The sequence below is a fragment of the Syngnathus floridae genome, chromosome 17, assembly GCF_059516105.1.
Source record: "Syngnathus floridae isolate MCC-2025c chromosome 17, RoL_Sflo_1.0, whole genome shotgun sequence".
NCBI classification, from domain to species: domain Eukaryota; kingdom Metazoa; phylum Chordata; class Actinopteri; order Syngnathiformes; family Syngnathidae; genus Syngnathus; species Syngnathus floridae.
Window position 1 is genome coordinate 1118965 of NC_142429.1, and position 21351 is coordinate 1140315.

General features: G+C 49.6%; 2 protein-coding genes across 5 annotated transcripts in view; one reads left to right on the forward strand and one right to left on the reverse strand.

Moving 5' to 3' along the window:
• coro7 (coronin 7) overlaps window positions 1-20212 on the forward strand; it is a 34330-nt gene extending 14118 nt beyond the window's left edge. Inside the window, exons 10-29 of one of the 3 annotated variants that reach the window (XM_088358668.1) lie at window positions 14729-14783; window positions 14870-14927; window positions 15164-15309; window positions 15384-15482; window positions 15554-15619; window positions 15700-15895; window positions 16182-16357; window positions 16441-16549; window positions 16621-16707; window positions 16773-16915; window positions 17025-17129; window positions 17226-17311; window positions 17384-17525; window positions 17584-17673; window positions 17748-17864; window positions 18179-18314; window positions 18388-18479; window positions 18552-18634; window positions 19126-19166; window positions 19273-20212. In XM_088358668.1, the coding sequence (XP_088214794.1) occupies window positions 14729-14783; window positions 14870-14927; window positions 15164-15309; window positions 15384-15482; window positions 15554-15619; window positions 15700-15895; window positions 16182-16357; window positions 16441-16549; window positions 16621-16707; window positions 16773-16915; window positions 17025-17129; window positions 17226-17311; window positions 17384-17525; window positions 17584-17673; window positions 17748-17864; window positions 18179-18314; window positions 18388-18479; window positions 18552-18634; window positions 19126-19166; window positions 19273-19559 (2314 nt within the window). In that variant the 3' untranslated portion in view covers window positions 19560-20212. Of the gene's footprint in view, window positions 1-14728; window positions 14784-14869; window positions 14928-15163; window positions 15310-15383; window positions 15483-15553; window positions 15620-15699; window positions 15896-16181; window positions 16358-16440; window positions 16550-16620; window positions 16708-16772; window positions 16916-17024; window positions 17130-17225; window positions 17312-17383; window positions 17526-17583; window positions 17674-17747; window positions 17865-18178; window positions 18315-18387; window positions 18480-18551; window positions 18639-19125 lie in introns of all 3 variants that reach the window. The other 2 variants (XM_088358671.1, XM_088358669.1) reach the window with 2 other exon arrangements.
• vasnb (vasorin b) lies at window positions 1022-8594 on the reverse strand. Of its 2 annotated transcripts, XM_088358672.1 has the most exons (3): window positions 8342-8594; window positions 6959-7030; window positions 1022-3086 (listed from the first exon to the last, which is right to left on the reverse strand). In XM_088358672.1, the coding sequence occupies exon 3, from the start codon at window positions 3067-3069 to the stop codon at window positions 1048-1050; it is 2022 nt and encodes a 673-aa protein (XP_088214798.1). In that variant the 5' UTR covers window positions 3070-3086; window positions 6959-7030; window positions 8342-8594; the 3' UTR covers window positions 1022-1047. The 2 variants fall into 2 exon arrangements, with proteins under 2 accessions (XP_088214798.1, XP_088214799.1); XM_088358673.1 differs by lacking the exon at window positions 6959-7030.
• Window positions 20213-21351: the final 1139 nt, after the last annotated feature.

The following is a 21351-nucleotide window of genomic DNA, read 5'->3' on the forward strand; positions in this document are numbered from 1 at the left end:
GGCTGAAAACGTCGTCTTCTCCTGAATGAGGTCAACGTGTATGTCCAGCTCAACAACACCACCACAATAGGCCCATGTGTTTTTGTTTGCATGTTCATTTAATCTCCACTTGTACAAATGAGCTCCCGCAATAATAATAAAAAGAACAACAATATTAACAAGGCATTTTCCAAAATAAACAGGGAAAAAGTAATTTACAATCACATTGACAATATTTCTCATTTTCAAGGATTTCTGTTTGACAGAAACATATTCCAGTTATATTGCTTAGTTTTGGTCAATGAGTTCTTTCAATTGCTGCACTGAATATGCAAGACATTGGCCGATGTGTTGATAGAGGAGTCTGGCATGCAATGAACCATGGAATAGAAAGAGGGCTTGGCTGCCGAGCGCAAGTCCCGACATGACTGATGTTGACAGATCTGTCCCCCTGCACGTCTGCACGCACAAGCATCATCATACTCAAAGTGAGTTTGTGCTTGCCCTCCACACCATTTTGCAAGTCTCCATCTAAACGACAGTCTGCTTATTAATTCACGTTGGGTGCACAATGATTGCCGGCGTGATGCCTACTTATATTCAAAGGCACTCATCTTGTACAGGGTAAACCCTGCAGTTCCCTTATAGGAAGAATAAATAATAAATAGTCACTGTGTGTAATTCTCATGTGTGTTTAATGTAACTGAGGCAAGCGCAATGCTGCATAAGGTGTTTGGTCAGTCAACAGCTTTCTTGTACCCGCTCATAATCCCGATGACTTGCCCCCTTTTGTGACGGCCCGTGCGTCCAAATGGTGCAAAAGGGGATTTAGTTTGCGTATTTGCAGACTCGCATCGACTTAGACTGTCTGACACTGCGGGGGCCAACAAGCTCCTTGATTGCCCATGCTGGCACCAAACCATTTCTAATCTTCAAAGATTCCAATCTGTCACCATTTGTCACGAGGTGACGACGCACAGTAGGTCTAAAATGGCAACAGACTGCTCTATGCATTAGCCGATGCGGAGCAGAGCTTTCTTTCTTTCCTTTTTCACTCTGACCCAGATATCAAAAGTTGGAAGGCTTGTGTGATGAAAAGTTTTGACTTGATATGCAGTGATCCTGTAGCAGTAGCACTTCATATTCCAGATTGCTGTTTTGAACAGCGGGTTCGGGGATGGGGAGTTGCACCTGTTTCTGAGGCAGCGCCCCGTTGACACCATCCAGCTCTGGCTGAGAGGGCTCGCGCTGCAGGTCCAGGTGGCCTTTGGCCCTCTTCTTGTGGACAAAGCATACCACTCCCACGGCGATTGCTATTAGCACCAGCAGAAGCAAGATGGCCATGGAGGGCACCAGCATGGCGGTCATCTTCTTGTTCACCATTTGTGCCCCGCTGACGCTGGCGTTTTTCTCATCGGCCGTATGCGCCTGAGTGCAGACACTCTCGATGCCATTCAGGGCCCCCAGCGGACTGGCGCAAATGGCGTATGTGCAGTTAGGCTTAAGGCCTCGGAGTCTATATTCCGGATACGATGCAGGCAGGCTGAGTTGCATGGGTCTGCGGTCCGGCCCAGAGAGATTGCGGTAGGTGAGGCGGATGCCGCGGATGTACGGCTGTGTTTCAATGTAGTGATGAAGATCCAGCAGGATGGAGGTGGACGTTGCCTGGCGCCAAATGAGCGCTGGCACGTTTGGCATGACTGTTGTCACGCGGGGTGAGGAGGGATGCTGATTTTGCACTTGGCAATAAAACCCAGAGGTGCCGAGAGGACAGCTACACTCCACTTGACCGGAGTGGTCCAGACGACAAGTGCCACCATTCAGGCAGGTGTGAGAGGGGCAGAAGTGCTGTTCCTTGCCGGACTCCACAATGCGGCTGCTGCTGCTTGGGGACGCAGGAACTGGCGGAAAGAGATTGTCTTGGTTTGTGTCGTCGTTATGGTTAGCCTCATGCATCGGAATAGCTGTCGTAACACTGGCCAAGGTCGCGACAGGAACGGCGCTCGGAGTTCTGGCTGAGGTCACAGTTTGCGTCGTCATGGTAGGGCAGCCAAAATCTCGGTGCTCCAGTCTCTCTACAACCTTGCCAGCATTGATTGGGGGAAAGTGGCAACGGGTCTCCTCTGTTCTTTCCAGCGTAATGCTTTGGGCTTGCAGCCATCTTGTGAGCCAGGCTAAGCTACACAAGCAGTTGAAGGGGTTCTCTGCCACGGTCAACTTCGTAAGGTGAGGGAATAGCTGACCAAACTCAGCCGGGAGCCCTTGCAGACTCAGGCTGCTGATGTCCAACTCCTTCAGTTCTTGGAGGTTCCTCAGGTCCTGAAAATGAAAAGGGCCCATGGGATTGCCAGCCAGGCTGAGGTAAATCAGCCCTCGAATTTCTTTCAGGATTGGTGGCAGAACCCTCAGTTGGTTGCTTGAGACGTCCAGCTCGTGCAGGTTCCTCAGACTGCCAATCAGCTCCGAATTCAGGTCATTCAGTCCCACGCCGCCTAATTTGAGTGACTCAAGATTGGGCGTTTGGAGGTCCGAGGGGCCTATCATAGTTATGGCATTGAAACGCAGATCCAGCAGCAGCAGCCGGGGCATCACCAGAACAGGCAAAGACGTCAGCCTGTTGCCTTGCAATTTTAGCTCCAGCAAGTTATCCAAGCCACTAAAAGCAGCGGGGTGGATGTTCTCGATATGATTGGCATACAAATAGAGGCGCTCGAGGAGGACCGTAGCTCGGAAGCAGTGCTCGGAAATGCGGCTGATTTGGTTGGATGACAAGTCCAAGTTTTTCAAAGAGGTCAGGGGGAGGAAGACCCTGTCGGGAAGTTGGGTCAGTTTGTTTTGGCTTAGGTCCAGCATTTCCAAGTTCTCCAGACCGTCAAAGTCCTCTGCGGATAAGCCCTCGATGCCGTTGGAAAAAAGGTAGAGGCTCCTCGTCAAGGGGGGCACTCCATGCGGAAAGGTGGCCGAACGTCTCTGGAAACACAAGATGGATTCCGGCGTCGAGCAAGAGCAGCCTTTTGGGCATTCGGCAATGTCCTCGGGACTGACGAGGATGACAACGAGCGGCATCAGAGCCATGAGAAAGACCTTCATCTTGCGCACCGCTGAGCCTGAAACAAAAGAGACGAGAGAAGAGTGTCAGTCACCTCCCATTGAAGGCTGAATGGGGGATCAGGACACCAGCAAACTGCTGAAAATAAGAAAACTTGCAAAAAGCTTGGGACGGACGACAATTGCAACCAGTGGAACGAGCTGTCCAGCACTTTGCACCGCCGCTACATTACTCCCAGAGATAAAATTTTGCATATAAGGCTTGGTAAAGCAGAGCACTTTAGCCTTGGGCTGCCAGAAAATGGTGACCACACGTTTCTACGACCGCATTGAAGGCGCGAGTCCGTTTTGTCCTCAATTCAGGAAAAATCACAAAATGCTACATGCACCTCACGTCACCACAACACACATCACGACTACTTCAAACAAAACAAAACAAATCAAGCGCCTGATAGGTTACCTAAAAGCCAGGCTTGCAAAACAAACTCTCTGGACTGCGAGACTGCAAGGAGATCAAAGATGAGGGAAAGGTGTGCCAAGAGGAACCAAGAGAGAAAGAAGATACTTTATTATTGCCTCAGTGGACTCGGGAATGAGTGGGAGGTGGGGCCGCTACAGGCCTCATTTCTATCTGTCAACAGATTTTTGGATCTTTGCAGCGAGTAAGCTAGAACGACTGTGTGCGTGTACGCGCGTGTGCGTGTTTCTCCACCTCCCTCAGGTACAATAGTCTCATTGTGGCAAAGGCACAAGAAAGGCTGCAGTCTTTAAGTGTCTGGCTCGGCGAGAGCTAAAAGCTCTCATTTCCTCATAGCAAAGGCTGCGCATACTTTTGGGACTTTATTGCTTCAGTCGTTTGTGTCTCTGCAGTGCTCATACCTTCACCAAGTATGTGGAATGCTTTTGAGACCACACACGGAGTGCTCTGTTCTTGCGCGGGGTTGTCAGGCCATACGTATCCAAGCCATTTTCATCAATCTCAATGCGTGACATTGCCATCACTGTTGTGCGTCTTTGTTTTTACCAGCATGCTAACTCAAGGTGGGGGGCATTTGGGGAGCTGTAGAAAAAGAGCCTGTATCATCTCAGCCGCGGCCTTTTCAGAGGCCTTTCTTTTGCAGCCCCCTCTGGAAAAGATTCCAGCATATCTTATTTTTCCTGCTGTCATGTGCTGAGTCGGAATCATCCCAACATGCGGGGCCATCCCAAATAATGATGCCAGGACGCAGTTGACCTACTGGCCATAAAGCCCGTCATTTGGGGGGCGGTGGCTTCATTGGTGGACGAGACCTGAGGGATGTTGAGAGAAGAGTTTGAAAACAACGGCGGCTGCAACGTAATGGGGGGCTTGCTTTAGGGCGCTGCGGAAAGCTCGTCCTCCTTCCCTCCTTCGGGCTCGGCGTCTTTCCCCCCTTGCGAGCTTGTTGAGACATTCCTCAGCCTGCCGGCAGCTGACTTTAAAAAAGCGCAATTGTCTGTGTGACGGCCTTGGCATGCGGAGAGCAACAAGAACTTTTCAAGATGACAGATTTAAAAGAGAAGTGTGCTGGTCGTAAATGAATGACAGCTTGGAGAGAAAGAAAAAAAAAACTGATGCGCTCCAGCAGTTGTTATAAATGAGTTCCTTTGTGCAATGCTCCGGTCGTGTGGCGATGGCGTGTTTAGCGGCGGTCAGTCGTTCATGCTGCTTGCCCCTCATTGGTTTGTCTGCCTTTTGCAACACACAGGATTTGGCTTTGGCTTGTTTGCCCTAACGTAAATTGGCTAATAGCTCAAGTGTTGATTGCTCTGACTCCAAAACAGAGAACACACCTCCCCCATTGACAGACGCAGAAGCAGTAACGGCGCCTCGTGGGCATCTGTTAATGGGAAGCCACGATTGGATCCGGACAGGCAAAATGTAGAGAATTGCTCAGACTGATGGGAGGCAGCTCCTTGACTCTTTCCACGTTGTTTGTCCATGGCACGGCCCCGTGTTTGTTTGTTCCTCTTCTCTGCTGTCAGCAGTGTCCACACGCAACCACAGATGGATCTTGTTATCCATAATCCGGCGGGGTAATGTGTCATTGTGACTAAGGATTTGTGATGGACGAGCAAGATTTTGGGGAGGACGAAGGCGGATAAGCAAAGGTTAGAGACAGCTTCTTTCTCCAGGCTGTTAGGGCCCTGAACTCGCTACCCCCTTCTGCGTAGCGTGCGGCACTGTTGCGCTATTTTCGGGAATGTCTGCTGTAGGCGCACTTGCTCCTTTTTTTTTTGCTCCTCTTATTTATTTATTTATTTATTTGTTGTGTTATTTATTCATTATTTATTCAGCACGCTTTTGTTATACTTGTTTGTCTGTTGTGAGCTATGTCTTGTCACCGTGGGATAGGGGGGAACGAAATTTCGGTTTCTTTGTGTGTCTTTGGCATGTGGAGAAATTGACAATAAAGCTGACTTTGACTTTTGACTTTGAAAGCGCCTCGGCAGGTGTACCTATACCTGTTCAGTCTAAATATGTCTGCTATGTTCATGATGGACTGCCAAGTATGTGTGCCGTTGCGTGTCACAGATTACAGTCTGTCACCGGTTGTACCTGTATGACCTAACGAGGGGAGGTGGAGGGTGAAATATAATAACTGGCCCCAATAGTTTCTTCATCCATGCTCTTGTCATCATAGAGGATGTGGTGTCCTGCTTTTTGGAGCCTGATGAATGACTGATTGAGCGTGTCTTTCCACATGCAGACGCTTTGAATTGATGTCCAACATTCATCACCAAACATGCATTGTAATTGTCGGAATGTCAGCGCTTACTGACTTGTTATTAGCGTGTCTTCTTTTAACGGTATAATTTGTGGTTAGGATGGCATTTATTTATTTATTTATTTGCGGAGGACATCGTTGAAAGGGTGGAAAGAGGAGCATTGAGATTTGCACGAGTGGCATTAAGTAGAACAGGAGCGCAGCGTTAGCTCACAAGCTAGCTGACGGCGAGCGTAAGAGAGATGCTCGATGAAGTCAATCAATAGGTGTGTCCTTTTTTGTTTTAGTCCAATGGTCTTCCACACTCTGCATTGTAAACGCACCAGTGTTTCACAACCACTGGTGTGCCGTGAGACATGTTCAGCTGTGCCATATGAAATTGTCCAATATTAATTACGGAGCGCGTTATAAACAGGATCGCCAAACCACTGGTCAGTTAGCACAAGGCCTGGTCAGCCACTTGCTAATTGTGCATGCTTGGCAAAGCGAAGAATCTTGAGATTTCATGTTGTGTCTGTCTGATTGTATTGCATCGGCACATAATCAGTTTATGTGTGTGTTAATGTGTGCTTTTGCTAACAGTGACACAATGACGTACAGTCTATCCATCGGCTAAAGTTGGGCAGTAACACACGTCAACGTTTTGAATTTCATCAGCTTAGCTCATTGATACGTAAAGCTCCCGCTGAGGGAGCTCAATGACAAATCCGAGCGACCCGATGCAATCTCTCAAATCTTTGTCCCTCGCAGATAGTGGGAGCACGTGCCTGGTGAGCTTTTATGCGTCGCCCTCGTTGCTGCCGCATCGGACACCGTGCGTGGCAAATATTCTCCAGGAAGCGAGCGCCGGCTATGCATTCCTCCACTTGAAGAATGTGTGCGTGCGTCAAGTCAACACAACTGGAGCATAAGTAGCAGCAACACGCACACACTCTCCTGCCTCTGTTTGCCCCGCCCCCTCCCCCACCTCGCTGAGCAAAACCAGGCTGCCGTGGAGGAGGTCCCAAAGCAATTAGCGAGAGTTAGCCGTGTGCAACCAAAGGTTGAGAGGCCAACACGGTTGCCGTCTTTTGATTTCCAGGCATTTACGGCGTCGGGACGGGAAAGAAACAATGTGAAAATGGGCTTGCTCATTGCACCCCTCAGCCTGTATGGAACACTGTAGCATTTGAGCCATCACTCACCCACTGAAGGCACTCTAACTCTAGCGTGGCTCCACTCGGGTCTGGCCTGCTCGGGTCCAGAGACGACGTCACCTGCAACCACCAAAGCGCTTACTAAAGCATGTGTCGCAAAGAAAAAGCTGGCTGCTCAAAGAGCAACATTGTTTTCTTTACTAAGAATGCAGGCCGATGACTTCGGACCCAGGCGGATGGGGCGCGTAGCGAAGGTGGAGCGCGCCATTGGCTCAAGCCGCCAATACCGGTATTGCTTTCCACTGGAAAGGGAGCACTCTGCCGTACGCCGTTTGAATGGGTGGTGGCAGTTCGGGGTGCTCCCCCTTTGCTTCTTACGCCAGTTAGACTGCTTGCAATTCGCAGGGAGCTTAGCGTTGCAAAAAAGCAGCCACTTCGCTTAAATTGTCACTTTTGCGTTTGTGCTCAACTGGTATCATGCGGGTCCTGCGGGATCGGCCCTGCTCGTGCGCATGCGCACTCCTGTGTGCTTTTGCCTCGTAAGGTCCAGTCCCCCCAAACTAATTACAGCCTTACATTAAGTGCTCTTTTTGCTTTTTTTTGTACGCGAGGGCCCCCCGCTGAAAAGGCTGCAATTTGCGGTGGCTTTTCTGGGACGAGCATCCGCCCTCTACTCCCTCTCGTCCCATCCTCATGCGTCTCCCGCATACCAGCCCAGAAACAACCAGTGGGGGTTGTTGGATCATTTGGCCTCCTGTCAGTCAGCTGTCGCTCATCCTTTTTGTCATTCACCTGTCTTCAACTAAAAAAAAATCCGTTTCATGCGATACTTGCCACTATTCTCGCTGCTTGATGTGCACTGCAGCATTTTTCAGTTCCACTTTGCACACTCGCCAACGCTGCCCAAAACGGCACGCTGCCCGCCGCTCACATTCTGCCGTGCGCTTTCTCTTCCCATCCATTTGCGTAACTCATCAACAGCTTCCTGACTGCCGCTTGATGAAAAGCAGAAGCAGCAGTAGCATCAGCAGTAGCACCCTCGTAAGGTTGCCAAGTGTCATTTGGAATCTCCACCTCCTGTGCTGGAGTGCTCATCATTTATTCCCACACAATGCCTGAGGCCGGCTGTGTGACTCCAAAGTTGGTGTGCAGTCATGAAACCAAAAGGACATAGCAATGTTCAGAGGAGCTGTGTGTTGGATATGATCGACTACTGGGAATATCTTTTGTACATATTGATCCAAAGCCCCTCCGAGTTCCCTCAGCTCGACTTGCTTCTGCTCAGGCGACCATTTGCTGTGTTTCACCAGCGCAAAAGCCCAATGCGAGCAAGCCATGACAACGCTGCTGCTCCAAAAGTGAGCCAGCGCGTCCAGCCGTTTTACGCGTGGAACCCAGCTGCGAGCCATCAAAGAAAGTGAAAAGTTTTACCTTAACTTGGCTTTTGTTTCCTTTCTATCGTGCTGTAAAGTCCACAGGCACCGTTGAAATCTCGTCAAAATTGCGCGCTTGCCCGCCAGCTCGCCTGCTGCCTCCGCTCCGCACACGAGAAAAAGGCTTTCTTTCGTGTTGCTTTTTGCTGGCTGGCTGGCTGGCTGGCTGGCTGGCTGGCTGGCTGGCTGGCTGGCTGGCTGGGTGGGAGGAGCCGGAGTCACCTTGCAGCGCACATTCCGGACGCACTTCTGCTCACTTGTACTCGCGCGACCTGTTTCAAAGATTCTCTGCACTCTCCTCCCTCCCTCCCTGACGCAGATTGTTTGCGGTGGATTTGCATGTGCCGTCATCTTGCTTGCAGCTCGTTGATCTTAAACCCTGCCCTTGCTTGTCACATGCTCAACTTATTTCAATTTTCAACGCAAGTCCGAGCGGCGCGGCAGTTTATGACAAACTTGTAGCATCTGTAATGTGCTATCATAGCAAGCAAGGGGAAATTAGTGTCCAGTTGAGGTTTTGTAGCATAAACGGCACAAAGTAAGCCTAAGCATTTTGTACAAAACAACCCCCCAAAATCAGGTTCTTCACTGTGTGTGTGCGTGTGTGCTCCAGCCAACAAGGGATAATAAGCTCAGCACTTGAGTGAAGCCTGGGAAGGAAACTTTTTGATTATTTGCTGCGGGAGGCCCCGTTAAATCCTCATTCCTCCGAGGCTGAGAGCTTGTTGGCTCATCTGCATTTGCATTTACGCACATGAGCCTTCCAACACGTCGTCCCGTCACGCCTAAACGTGCCGGGACAGGTGCCATGTGTAAGTCTTTGTGAAACGGAAGCCGGATGGATCCCACCATCCTCGGCTCCTTAAGGACAAGAGCTGCAAATGGCTCTGTGATGGGCAAGAGCGGGACGGCCGTGGGAAATACTCTTGCAATTGTACCAAAGCGCTCTACTGGGAAGAAGAAAAATGGCGGCTTGTGCATCACACAAGCATGCGGCCACGGCACTGGAAGCTTTCTTGCCGTTGATCAAGATGTAGCAGTCCGACAGACCAGTGGCAAAGTCCAAACGTAATTGCGTGTTTGCTCGACTGCGGCCAGCAACAAAGCACCCCGAGCCGGAGTCTGTTGCGTAGGCCCGCTCTATCTAGGGCTTTTTGACTTCTAGCCACCGTTGCCACTAATGACCACTTTCTCTTTCTGACTGTCCCGCGTGGTGGCCCAGCGTTCAAAGCATGAAGTCACACGCACATGTCGTGATTTATAACGCCACGGTCATCTCATTTTTTTGTCCCTCTGTCTTTCTTTTTCAGCTTTCATTTTTTTCTCTCCCTTCCAGTACTGTAATTTCCGGACTATAAGTCGCGGTTTTTTTCATAGTTTGGGTGGGGGGGCGACTTATACTCAGGAGCGACTTATATGTTTTTTTTCACAAATGTTTACTTGATCATTAAGACATCAATTACTTACAAGTATAGTTGACCACTTCCCATGTTATTTTTAGTATAGTTGATCACTTCACATGCTTTTATATCTTTATCTTGAACATATTCAAAACATAAAAAATAGAGAAAACATCAAATAAAGCAATTAACACTTTAAAGCACCATATCCAAGTCCACTGTCTGCTGTATGTACACTTGCTCCATTTTTGCTCCTCTTATATTTATTATTATTATTTATTATTATTTGTTTATTTATCATTTATTCAACACTCTTATTTATTCATTGTTTGTGCCTTCTTGGTTTTTTTTGTGTTGCTTGTATGCATATGTGTACTATCTCACCGAGGGATAGTGGGAACGTAATTTCAATCTTTTTGTGTGTCTTAGTATATAAAAAAAAAAAAAAAATCGACGATAAAGCAGACTTTGACTTTGATAAAACAACCAGAAAAAATTATATTTTCAGACGAAACTGGATGAGGGCGCTCTAAATTTCACTGTTGGCCGTGACTCATCAACTGGGTGGGCTTAAGAAAAATGGCACCAAAAAGAAACTCATATTTTGCAGGTTACAAACTTCAATTTGTAAAATATGCAGCTGAAAACAGTAATCGAGCAGCAGAGAGAAAGTTTGGAGAACCGTGATGTACCAATGGATTACTATTTCAAGTGACGTCAGTAGCGCGGCGCGGCGGTTGTTTACATACAAACGTGCCCACATAAGGACTACCGGCATCATTAGCGGTGATCATTTCTAAGTGACACGGAGGACAAAGAGTTTGAAGGAATTAAGGATTTGGAGTGACATAGAAGGTTTGAAAAACTATTATGGCTTTTACGCACGCCCGGTCCTACTCTACTGAGTCGGGGGCCGGCGCTCGGCCGAGTGGCTGTCCGCGAACGGTGCGCGGGGCTCGGACATGGCCATTACGCACGCCCGGTCTGTCTGGAAGTCCACGCCACCACACGCTTGGAAGTTTCTTTTGTTTAATAAAGAGCCGTTTACCAAACCCACGTCTATCCTTGTACTTTGTTAACGCTACAATATAGTTATATAGTAGATCTGTGGAATAAAGACGAGGCTGACGTCAGGGCGCACGCGCAGCGATGTTGACAAAGGACGAGGAATTTTATCGATGGATTTAATGGAATTAAAGTGCACGGATGGTTTGATAATATTATTGGTTTGTATTATAGTTATTTGAAATATAGTTTATCTATCGTTATATGAGCCTGTGGAATATTTTGAAGTGCAAGCGCCCTCAGCCGTGCGCACCCATTGTTGACAAAGAACGATCGATGAATTTAATGAATTGGAGTGACACCGATGGTTTTATAAACATGTTATTCATGTAATAGTTGTCCTTAATCACTCTATATGTTACGTCAGGCCCGTTCTCAGCTCTTTGTTTGTGTTTGTCACGTTAGCATACCTATCGTTTAGCCTGTTGTTGCTATCGTTTAGCCTGTTGTTGCTATTTAATGAATTGGAGTGACACTGATGGTTTTATAAACATGTTTTTCATGTAATAGTTGTCCTTAATCACTCTATATGTTACATCAGGCCCGTTCTCAGCTCTTTGTTTGTGTTTGTCACGTTAGCATACCTATCGTTTAGCCTGTTGTTGCTATCGTTTAGCCTGATGTTGCTCGTTCATGACTGTTTTTGGTGTAGGATTTTGTCGAATAAATTGCCCCCAAAATGCGACTTATACTCCGGAGTGACTTATATACCGTATTTGCCGGTGTATTGGTCGACCTTTTTCGATCCAAAATCGACCGAAATAAATCGACCTCGACTTATACACCGAGTCATAAAATTTAACTTCGTATTCATCGCTTCAAATGTGATGGTAACCAAGGCCGTTTCTCATGCATCTCATTGTGCGTTGCACTTAGAAAATTTGAACCGGGCGGCGTGCGCGAGTGCGCGGCCCGCTGGAAGTCGAATGAGGCTCCGCGATTTCATCCGCGGTGCTTATAAAGTGCCGATCCGCTCGGCGGGAGCTATTTTCGGCCACTTGGCGCGTGCGCACGGCCTCCCGGATGTGCCGGGCGGCGTGCGCGAGCTCGCCGGCCGCTGGAAGTCGAATGAGGCTCCGCGATCTCCTCCGCGGTGCTTATAAACAGCCGATCCGCTCGGCGGGAGCTATTTTCGGCCACTTGGCACGTGCGCACGGCCTCCCGGATGTGCCGGGCGGCGTGCGCGAGCTCGCCGGCCGCTGGAAGTCGAATGAGGCTCCGCGATTTCATCCGCGGTGCTTATAAAGTGCCGATCCGCTCGGCGGGAGCTATTTTCGGCCACTTGGCCCGTGCGCACGGCCTCCCGAATGTGCCGGGCGGCGTGCGCGAGCTCGCCGGCCGCTGGAAGTTGAATGAGGCTCCGCGATCTCCTCCGCGGTGCTCATAAACAGCCGATTCGCTCGGCGGGAGCTATTTTCGGCCACTTGGCGCGTGCGCACGGCCTCCCGGATGTGCCGGGCGGCGTGCGCGAGCTCGCCGGACGCTGGAAGTCGAATGAGGCTCCGCGATTTCATCCGCGGTACTTACAAAGCGCCGATCCGCTCGGCGGGAGCTATTTTCGGCCACTTGGCGCGTGCGCACGGCCTCCCGGATGTGCCGGGCGGTGTGCGCGAGCTCGCCGGCCACTGGAAGTCGAATGAGGCTCCGCGATCTCCTCCGCGGTGCTTATAAACAGCCGATTCGCTCGGCGGGAGCTATTTCCGGCCACTTGGCGCGTGCGCACGGCCTCCCGGTGGTGCCAGGCGGCGTGCGCGAGTGCGCTGGCCGCTGGAAGTCGAATGAGGCTCTGCGATCTCCTCCGCGGTGCTTATAAAGTGCCGATCCGCTCGGCTTGGAGCTATTTCCGGCCTCCCGGTGGTGCCGGGCGGCGTGCGCGAGCTCGCCGGCCGCTGTAAGTCGAATGAGGCTCCGCGATCTCCTCCGCGGTGCTTATAAACAGCCGATCCGCTCGGCTGGAGCTATTTCCGGCCACTGCGCATGCGCACGGCCTCCCGGAATTTGAACACATTTCGTCAATAAATTTCGCATATTTCTGATTGAATTTTGAAGTTTAATATAATGCAACAATTGAGCTCGACTTATACAAAGGATATATCATAAAATCGTAAATTTCCGTCGAATTTTAGGGGGTCGACTTATACACCGAGTCGACTTATACACAGGCAAATACGGTATGTTTTTTTTTTTATTCACGTTTTGGGGCATTTTATGGCTGGTGCGACTTATACTCCGGAGCGACTTATAGTCCGGAAAATACAGTATATGTGGCGCCTCTCGAGAGGCTTTTTTAGTGCTTCTCACCGCAGCTTGCCCCATTTGGGACTTGAAGGTTGAGCTTGACGGAGGAAAAAAAAAATGTGTTGAAGGCGGTGTAGAGAAAGGGAATCATTCTTTGGGAGGTGGAGATTCTTCGGCGCTGAGTGTGACACTTGACTTGAATGGCCGTGAATCCTGTATGTCGCTCTCATGGTCGCCGCAACTTTGAAAACATCAATCCTTGCGTGTCAGGGTTTTTGGAGTGATCCTTATCCAGCACCAGTGGAAGTTTCTTGCCCGGCGACTGAGTTGCATGTGGACTTGAGTCGGCGACTTGTTTTGTGCCTAGACCCTTGGTGTTGCAGACAGATGGAGTGATAAAAGGTGGCCGCTCTGATAAGCGGCAGTCACAACATTTAGTCGCTGCGTGAAGGTGCGTGCGTCCATTCTGCCGTATTACAAATGCCAAGGTGTGGCAAAGCGAACCTTTGGTGAAGCCCAGCTCGAACCACGCCAGCCAAAAGAAGCCGCCCCTAATATGAGACCCATTTAAGCGTCTTGCCACTGTGAAAAAACGCATGGAACATCAGAGTGGAACGCAAAGGGAAGGGCATTTAGTGGGTTATAAATGTGTTGGAGGCATGCTGAGAGCAGGGGGTGGTAGCAAGGTGGTGCAGACGGCCGGAAAAGGGGCACTGTGGGAACCGAAGTGTTTACCTACTCAAACGTGGGAAAAAGCAATCGTCTCAACCAAGCACAAGAAAAGAGTTGCAATTGATCAATATTGTTGATGATCCGTTCATTGGAGCACAAAAGCGCCACTGTGCCAAAGGTAAGAGGATGAAGGAGATTTTCTAGCCGAAGGTATGCCGTCAAGTCTCGTTTGCTGTTTGCCGCAGCGCAGCCCGTGACGAAGCTTAGATATTGTGCAAATGTTTTTGTTGTTTTATGGTGTATGTATTTGTGCAAATGTCTTACCTGTTTTCTAGTCCACGTATTAGAAATAAGTGGCTGCCAAAATACACCAAAGAACGCGCATGCTTAATGTCACACTCTGTTTTGAGGAAGGACGCGACCCCCACTCTTGACAATTAAGCAACTGGTCAAGTGACTTTTTTTTTTCCAAGCAACAAGTCTTGTGGATTTTATTGCCGACTTGCAGAGAGTTTGAGCACATGTTCACCCTTTGCCGCCCACACTGCAAATGAGTGGCGCTTGCTCAAAGCTACAGCTGATGAAACTTCATTGTTGCTGTGGTCTAGCCATCAAGTGAAGTGAAGACTCACAATTCAATACAGTTTCCAGGCGTCTTCACTAATAGTCTCCACCTTCTGGAAGAAAAACTGAAGTTGAACGAGGCCTTGAGCTATGGAAAAAAAAAAAAAAAACGCCATTGCAAGTTTTTCCCTTAGGTGTGTTGCGTCATCTGGCGGTGCATGTGTGCAATGATTGCTTGTTCTTGTTATGCACGTGTCAAACTCAAGGGCCGGGGGCCAGATACGGCCCGCCACATCAAAAAAAAAAAAAGAGTTTGACACCCCTGTTATGGATAGTTGGAAGTTGAGGTTTACCATTGTAAATTTCCCCCCCACACCCCCCCACACCCCGAAAAGATGCCATTAAGATAAAAGTCCAAGGCTAATGTTTGTCTGTTGTCCTTGCAGAACACTCATTCCTCTCCTTGATGCAGACACAAGTTTGCTGGTGCTGGCTGGCATGGTAACATTTGTTCATTGTTGAGCCGAACGATCCGGGTTTTGTCTTCTGCGCGGGTTCTAACCTGGAGATGGTTTTTTTCTGCCCAGGGCGACACAGCGGTGGACTGCTTGGAATTATCCACCTCGGAGCCCTTCCTCTCGCAAGGCCAGTTTTACTCCTCCACTTGGTCAAATGGGCTGGCTTTTTGCTTGTTGTTTTTTTATTTTTTTTAACTCAGCTGTAGAAAGTGCCACTCTAGGCATTTCATTAACTGTTGACTGTTGTTGTTGTTATTTTCCATTGTTTTACTATGATTCATGAGAATATGATACACTGTATTCTAATATGCATTGCAAAGTCTCCGCCCGGACACTAATTGTGTCCATTCAACGGTGGTGCAGTGAGCCACTGCGTAAGTGACCTGGCAACCCGCGGCGTGACTGCAGTACCCAAGCTGACGCTGGACGTTATGTCTTGCGAAGTAATGCGAGTGCTCCAGCTGACGGACAGCTGCATCGTTCCCATCAGCTACCAAGTCCCCCGGAAGGTTTGCCTTTTTCGACTCGCCTGCCCACGCTATACAATACCCGCTCGTTTGCTCAAATGCGCCTTTTGCGTCAGAATTGCGGCCACGACTTCCACGCCGACCTCTACCCCGACACGGCGGGCGTCAGTCCAGCCATGGCTGCGGCAGAGTGGTGGAGGGGGGGAAACAAGCAGGTCAGCGACGCAAGGCGGTGGATGGACGGTTCAACTCAAAGCCTCCAACTATTGCTCCCCTTTGTTCTCAGGTCGACAAAGTCAGCCTCCATCCGGACGAGCGGCCCAGGAAGCACGGTGGCAGCGGAGAGCGCAAGGTGGAAACGGATTGATTTTCTGCCTGCCACTGGTTTGCAGCCAAGAGGAAATGTGCTCAAATATTGAGTCTTTGCAACAGGACGCGGTCGGCGGGCCTCCTGCCTTCAATGAGCCTCCTGCCTCCAGCGGGCCTCCTGCCTCCAGCGAGAGGCCTGCTCCTCCTCTGAGCACCCCCGACGGCAGCGCGGCAGACTCTTTCTACCCCTCGTCCACCTTGGACTTCATCCCCTCACCAAGTCCAGGCCAGGCGGCCAAGTCCTTCCACAACTTTCTCGGTCTGAACACACACAAACAAGTGCACATTTGTCCTAGCTCTGAGTAGCAACGGCGGCAAGCTATACATCGGCCAAGTGCGCTGCAAGCTTCCTCTATAAGCAGAAACATGGCCATTGAATGAAATGCTCAAATAGCTTTAGCTTTAGAAAAGACGGCGCTCTCCATTTCTACAGCACAATAAAATGTTCGACTTGGTTGTTTATTTAGGTGCGCGTTGACCCAACAGTCTGCAATGCGTGCATTGAATTGAATTTGCGCTCTCTTTTGGACCGGCGCGACACGCAGGATCGAGCTCCAAGTTTCGACACATCCAGGGCACGGTGCTGCACCGTGACACGCACATCACCAACGTACGCAACCTCAACCTGACCACACCGGGCGAGTGCGACGACTTCTGCGTCAATCACCAGCGTGTGGCCGTGCCCCTCGCCACGTCCGGCGGTCAGATTGCAGTCTTTGAGGTATGCTGCCCGGCGTACAGAGCAAAGCCAAAAGCGTGAAAGAAAGATGTGAACCGAGAAACGGGTGGTGGCTTTTCCGCCAGCGCTCCCGACCGGGCAAGCTGCCGGACGCCGCTTTGCCCACTATCCAGAACTCGGTCAATGTGGCGGACCTTTGCTGGGACCCCTTTGACACACATCGACTCGCTGTGGGTGAGTGAGCGCATGTTTGGTGTTTTCGGGGAAGGCTTTGCCCCAACTTGAATGTGGTCACCTGCAACTAGCTGGCGAGGATTCCAAAATCCGAGTGTGGCGGGTACCGGAGCGTGGCCCCCAAGAGACGCTAACCGAGCCCGAATTGGTCCTGCGAGGTGAGAACGCCAAAAGCCAGGGCACGAGGACGCTCGTGGAAAGAAAATCAAGTTCTTGCTTGTAGGCCACACGGAGAAAATCTACTCCATCAAGTTCCACCCTTTGGCCAACGACCTCCTGGCGTCCTCGTCTTACGACCTCACCGTGCGACTGTGGAACCTGCGAGAAGGCCGGCAGGTGCAGCTGCTCACCGGACACCGAGATCAGGTGGCCCACTCAAGTCTTTGCACCATCAAAGTGTGCCACCATGTGCTGAAGGCAGAAGCCACCCTGCGACGCTTTGCTAACCATGGTAATCTGCCTTGTTTTCCTTCAGGTGTTCTGCATGGCTTGGAGCCCCGATGGCAAGCTGCTGGCCACTGTCTGCAAAGATGGTCGAATTCGCGTCTACGACCCACGCAAGTCAGACGCGCCCTTGCAGGTTGGTGCTGGCTTGCAAATGCTGTAAAGTTTTCATGTCATGTCACTGTCAAGTATCAAGACAGGCGGACTGAATACGAGCGTTTCACCAACTCAGGAAGGTCCAGGGCCTGAGGGCCACAGAGGCGCTCGTGTGCTGTGGGTGTGCGAGGGCCGGCACCTGCTGGTGTCTGGATTTAACAGGTACTTTGTTCATGGACACTTCATGGTGAGTCCATCTCTGCGCTATGTCCACCTGAATGTGTTGCTGTGCAGCCGCAGCGAGCGAGGCCTCTACCTGTACTCAGTCGCCTCGCTATGCTCCGGAACGGTGGTCAGCGTCTGCGTGGACGTCTCGCCCTCCACGCTCATCCCCTTCTACGACCCGGACACGGGGCTGCTTTTCCTCAGTGGGAAGGTAAGCGTGAGAAACTAGAATGCCCATTAAATAGTCAAGGCCTGTTTTTGTCTTCAAGGGGGACACCCGGGTGCGCATTTACCACCTGCTTCCCGAGGAGCCCTACTTTGTGGAGTGCACCGCATTTAACAGTGCCGAGCCACACAAGGTAAGCGCTCTCATCTTCCAATGGCCGCCGCCTTCCCGGGAGTGTCTCCGACTCTCGGCTCTGCTGGAGTGCAGGGCTTGGCCTTCCTCCCCAAGAGCGAATGTAACGTGCGCGAGGTGGAGATAGCCGCGGCCCTGATGCTCACCAAGACCACCGTGGAACCAGTGGTCTTCAAGGTGCCCAGAGTCAGGGTAAGCTCTCAGCCGCAGCGGGTCTCAGCGAGCCGCAGCGGATCTCAGCGAACATGTGCGTGTCCCAATGCCTGAGCGAGGCTCGGTGAGCCAAGCAACCAGTGCAAAGTGACTTTGTGTCTGTCATGCTTTGGCGCCATCTTGGTGGCGTGAGTTGAGTAGCATTGTGTCCTGATTGGGCACCGACTGGTGGCGTCTGGCTTCTGCAGTGCCAACGATATCGGTCGAGGAGCTACGCATGGTCTTCTTGCGCCATTTTGGTGCCAAGGAACTCACACAACGCCCTTTGGCAACCTTCATGTGTTCCCACGCAGAAAGAGTTTTTCCAGGACGACTTGTACCCAGACACGCCAGCGTGCTGGGAGCCGGCGCTGAGCGCCTCAGCCTGGCTCAGCGGCTCCGACGGCCGGCACAGGAAGATCAGCATGCGGCCCGCTGACATGACACCAGGTACGTCTCTGTAGCCGCTGCGTCAGTTCCTCTCTCCGGCTGTCCAACCAGAGTGTCGCCCATGTGCCGCCAGTCAGCCAAGCCCCCAAAGAGGCCCGGGCGAGGAAGTATATGCCCTCGTCCTTCTACCTGGAGCAAAAGAGTGACGAGCAGAAGAAAGAGGAGGTGAGGTCCCGCCTGGCGCGCGAGCAACATCACAGCGCGCATGTTGCTGACGTCTGCTTTGACACGCCGCAGCTCCTGGTGGCCATGGTGGCCAAGCTGGGAAACATGGATGAGCCCTTGCCACAGGACTCCTTTCAGGGGGTCGACGACGACGAGTGGGTGAGCTTGCGTATGGCGCCTCTTTCTAATTCAGCCCATCTAAGCCGCCTCGTCTTCGGCGCCTGTTTTTCCATCTTCAAAACACTTGGTCCGATCATATTCAAGCCTTTTTCTCTGTGGACACATTTGTTTGTCTGTGGAGATTCACTTTCTAATCTTCTGTTGGATCAATTAATTTCTTCACAAACAAAAGTGAATTTGTCCCTGATATTTGAGAGATCCAGGCGCAATCGTCGGCAAAATACGAAAGCGCTTACTGAGGAGCGGAATTTAATCTAAGCAAAGTTATTGTCTCTCCTTCCAATTCAAGGACGTGACATTGAAACCTGTTTGAGGCATTTATGGCAAAGGACGCGTAGCCCAGGATGCACAAGTTGTTTTGTTAATTTGTGACTCGAGAGAGCCGAGCGACTCCGTCCGTCCGTGGGTGCCAACAATTCAAATGTCAACGCGTGACGTGCTTGCGCCATCTTCTTTGCCCTCACAGGATGATTAAAAACGCTCAGAGCCACGACAGAAGACTCTCAAGTACGCTCTCTGCCCTCCGGCGTCACGCCAACAAATCTGGCCGATGGTTTTTGTGTCCATCCTTTGAAATGTTAATATTTTGTTCTTCACTGTATGATGTTACCAGTTGTTAGCCGGAAGTTTGAATGTGTCTCGGCCTGGTGCAGCGGTCTCAGAGGTTGGGGGTTCGATTCCCCGGCTGTTGTGTCCTTCAGCAACATGCTGAATCCCCACTCACTCGTGATGCTGCATCATCATGAGGAAGTCGGTAGGAAGCACTCGACAAGGGGCAGACCATTTACCATGGAAACATTTGGGACTTCGTCTGTCTTTTGGGTCGCTTTGACTCAAGTAAAAAATGATCTTCAAAAGAAAAATGTCACAACGAGAAGTCCAGTTGCAAATTTCAGTTAGTGTCGTTTGCATCATGGGTCTTTTCAGCGAATATATATGTATAAATAAAGATCATGATTATTGTCATCATCTGTTGTTATCTTGGAAAAGCTTTGTGTCTTGGATAAAATACTTGTGAGCCAATTCAGTCTTCATACAAAGGATACAACAGGGTCACATCTATTTCGCCATGAACTGCATTTTTGTACTAATTTTGCTGCGCTCCTTTCCACTTGTATTTCTACCAGTTATATTTGAATATTGTCTACGCAGAGGGATATTTGTATACGTTCATTTGGCTTTTTGCAAGGCCTTTTTAAAGAATGCTTCCTCCAAATGTTTTGCTGTTTCCAACTGTCTCTTAAAACCACATCACAGTGTTAGTCAAAAAGTACAATTCAGTCATAACAGACAGAGTGAGTGTCATTTCCAATCAACTGGATCAGCATTTGTTTGCAATCTCTGATGGATGCACGCAAACTTCCGTTGTTCTTGGTGTTGCCGCAATGATATACTGGCATTGAATGTTCTGCTACTCAGGAGCCACGCTTTGTAATTTACTACTACGGAATCTGGCATAATTTTTTCATACAGCAGAGGGCATTTTATGGTTATACGGTTCATGTTTGGCTTTTGTCAATATAGTCTTAACATTAAACTGCAATTTGATTCTATTTGTTTTTTCTCGTATTATTAGATCACCATTATATCGCTCTGAAGTGGTATAAACATTCTTCTAGGTTTCAGTGTCCTTTTGTGACAAAGTGAATTTTATTCACATAACACATAGAATTCACAAAGCGTTCACACAGTTGTACAGTCGATATAAAAAATACGATTTACATTTGACAGGATAAAAACTTAAATATTATTGTTATACATATATAGTATCTATCTAAGTATATATATTTTCGCTGCACTCAAATTGGTTGTTAAAGGCCTGTGCCAAAAGCTGCAGTTCGTCTTCCTGGCCTTTAGGTGTCGACATGCTAAAAGGCGACCAGCTAATGATGAACTTTGACACTTCGGCATAACCTTTGATGCTCTTCCTGCATGTGAAAACGGGACCGCCGTCTTGCAAAAGACAAATTCCCACCACGAAATGGTAAGAAAAACATGCTGTCATTCACGTAAACGCCCATTGACAATGTTGATGATGGTGTCGCTTTGCGTTTGTTAGCGAAAGACGCCCGTCGGATTTGGGTTTCTGAAAAGGACACCTTTTTTGGTGGTGGGGGGGTATGTCTCATTGTGTATGTTATCACACAAATGACATGTCTATATAGCAATTGCATTTATGGCCTGAATAACACAAAACAACATATGTACATTAACCAAAACATGTTTATACTAACAATAACATATGTACACTGACATTTTTCAGTTTTACAGTTGTCCACTAAGAAAAAAAAGATGAAAGAAATACGGCCATCGGTGCAGCATTTGGGGGGGATCTTAACAAGCCAGACGTGCTTAACTACACAAAAAGCATAACTACCTTCTGCTGCAGTGACGGCTACACTTTGTCACAAAGAAATCTGTGACTTTGGATGATGACTTTGGATGATGAGCTCTCGCTCTCTTGGTTGTGCCTGCAGGTCGTTGGCACTTTTATTTGCCACAGACACGGAAGTACCTACCTTACATGTCAAGCACTCAGCTTCATGAGGATCACGACCCTGGCGAAAGGACGGGAAATTTTTATTCAACTCCTCCGTGGAAGTGTTTTTCTTGTGTCGGCATTGCTTGTACACTCGTTGTAGACTGGCTAGCTCCGACATGGGCAAACTACGGCCCGCTAAACCTGAATAAA

Coding starts and splice junctions, on each gene's coding strand:
- vasnb (XM_088358673.1), bottom strand. CDS start 3,069: ATGAAGGTCTTTCTCATGGCTCTGATGCCGCTCGTTGTCATCCTCGTC.